At 40.7% G+C, this 2045-nt stretch overlaps 1 protein-coding gene across 2 annotated transcripts in view; it reads left to right on the top strand.

The window, feature by feature from the left end:
* LOC107584544 (neuroendocrine convertase 1) overlaps positions 1-2045 on the top strand; it is a 16562-nt gene that overhangs the window by 10844 nt on the left and 3673 nt on the right. For both annotated transcript variants that reach the window (XM_016271196.1, XM_016271195.1), the window contains exons 8-10: positions 188-400; positions 619-719; positions 843-1076. In XM_016271196.1, coding sequence (XP_016126682.1) covers positions 188-400; positions 619-719; positions 843-1076 — 548 coding nt within the window. The remainder of the gene's footprint in view (positions 1-187; positions 401-618; positions 720-842; positions 1077-2045) is intronic.

Genomic DNA, 2045 nt, shown 5'->3' with positions numbered 1-2045 from the left:
AGCAACCACTTAGCAACCACCCCAGAACACCCTAGCAACTACCCAGAACACATTAGCAACCATTTAGTGACCATCACACTAGCAGCCGTCAAGAAACCCCTAGCAATCATCCAGAACACACTAGCAACCATCCAGAACAACCACCCAGGTAATGTATTGTACTAATTACATGTAACTTTTACTCTAGGGTCGTGGTGGGAAGGGCTCCATTTTCGTCTGGGCATCCGGTAACGGTGGCCGTCAGGGCGACAACTGTGATTGTGATGGATACACAGACAGTCTCTACACCATCTCCATCAGCAGCGCGTCCCAGCAGGGTTTGTCTCCCTGGTACGCTGAGAAATGCTCCTCTACGCTGGCCACAGCCTACAGCAGCGGAGATTACACCGACCAGAGGATAGTGAGTCTCCTTTGCTTCAATTATACATTTTCTTACAGTTACGATCTCAATTATTATATTGCTTTTGGTTTCCTTTGTGTCGAATGACTGAATGTCTCCTTGGAGATCAATAAAACAGATTGTCTGGTAGTTTTCAGTTCTTTCGTTTGGAGTGTTTGTTTGTTGTCTGTTGGGTTTTGATGTGTTGACATTTAATCATTTATCTTATCGTCTTGCAGACTAGTGCAGATTTGCACAATGAATGCACAGAGACACACACTGGCACGTCTGCATCTGCCCCATTGGCTGCTGGGATATTTGCTCTGGCTTTGGAGCAAAAGTATGTCAAACTATTTGTATGTTACATGTTTTGTAGGATTGCACTGGTTTTACATCGGTTCTTATGAGAAGTGATTTACATTTGAATAAAAATGTGAATGTATTTTCTTGCTCTCCACCCTAGTCCTGATCTGACCTGGCGAGACCTTCAGCACCTGGTGGTTTGGACGTCTGAGTTTGATCCCCTGGCTAATAACCCAGGTTGGAAAAGGAATGGAGCTGGATTGATGGTCAACAGTCGGTTTGGGTTTGGCCTCCTGAACGCCAAAACCCTAGTAGACCTGGCCGATCCCAAAGTCTGGAAGCACGTTCCGGAGAAGAAACAGTGTATTGTCAGAGATGAGACATTCCAACCAAGGTAGAGTTTGCTTTCTGATATTAGTATAAAAGCACAAGTTTGGCTTTTTGCATCAGAAACAAAGCAGTGGTGTTGCACCTCACACATGGAAGACAAAGCCACCCGTTACTGCGCTCAGCTATGGCGATTCATTAATAGCCACATTAATTCAACAAATCCAGTGTGTGTGCGTGTGCATTTACGCCCATCTGTTTGTTCTTTACGAATGCTTTTTAAATTCAAACGTAGGTATATTTTGGAAATTTAGAACTGGAATCCATTCCGGTTTTAGCTCTTGCATTGTTTTTCCTCCTGCATTTACATCAGAAAATGTAGAGATTGTGCGGCTTTGTTCAGACAAAGCTCAGCTGGAAGAAGGGCACCTGAACAGATGTTTCATTTCCCTGCATCTAAAATTCCTAGTAATGCAAATGACGACACAGATTGTAATGTTGTTTATAGCATGCCATGCAATCACGCACAGCAGAAACTGCCAGTTTTTTTTTTTGGTATTTGCTGTACCTTGTCTAAAGCATTGTAGAATGAGTGAGTGGGGCACTCATTAGGCTGTCGGCCTCGTCTGTTCATCCATCCATGAGCACTTGTTTTAGCATTTAGTGTGCATTATCACCATGGCACTTGCTTGATGCCAAATCTGTGCCTTTCAATGTAATCTGCAGGGATTACAGTTCATATCGCTCATGAGTTTCTGTCTAGGGAACAGTGGACAGAAAAATCCCTTTATTAATGTTCAAATGTCAAATTAATGTTCATGTTTTAAAATTCATTATTTGATAAGACTGCCTAAATTTAGACCATTTTTAATGCTCACAAATGCTGAATTTATTTGATCAAAAATACAGTAAAATAATATTTTGAAATATTATTACAATAAAAAAAATTTTTTATATATATATATATATATACTTAAATATGTCTTTAAATGTAATTTATTCCTGTGACAGCAAAGCTGAATTTTCAGCATCATTA

This window comes from Sinocyclocheilus grahami, unplaced genomic scaffold, assembly GCF_001515645.1.
Source record: "Sinocyclocheilus grahami isolate Dianchi unplaced genomic scaffold, SAMN03320097.WGS_v1.1 scaffold61.1, whole genome shotgun sequence".
In the NCBI taxonomy this organism is placed as follows: domain Eukaryota; kingdom Metazoa; phylum Chordata; class Actinopteri; order Cypriniformes; family Cyprinidae; genus Sinocyclocheilus; species Sinocyclocheilus grahami.
This window is presented reverse-complemented; position numbering and strand designations above follow the sequence as displayed.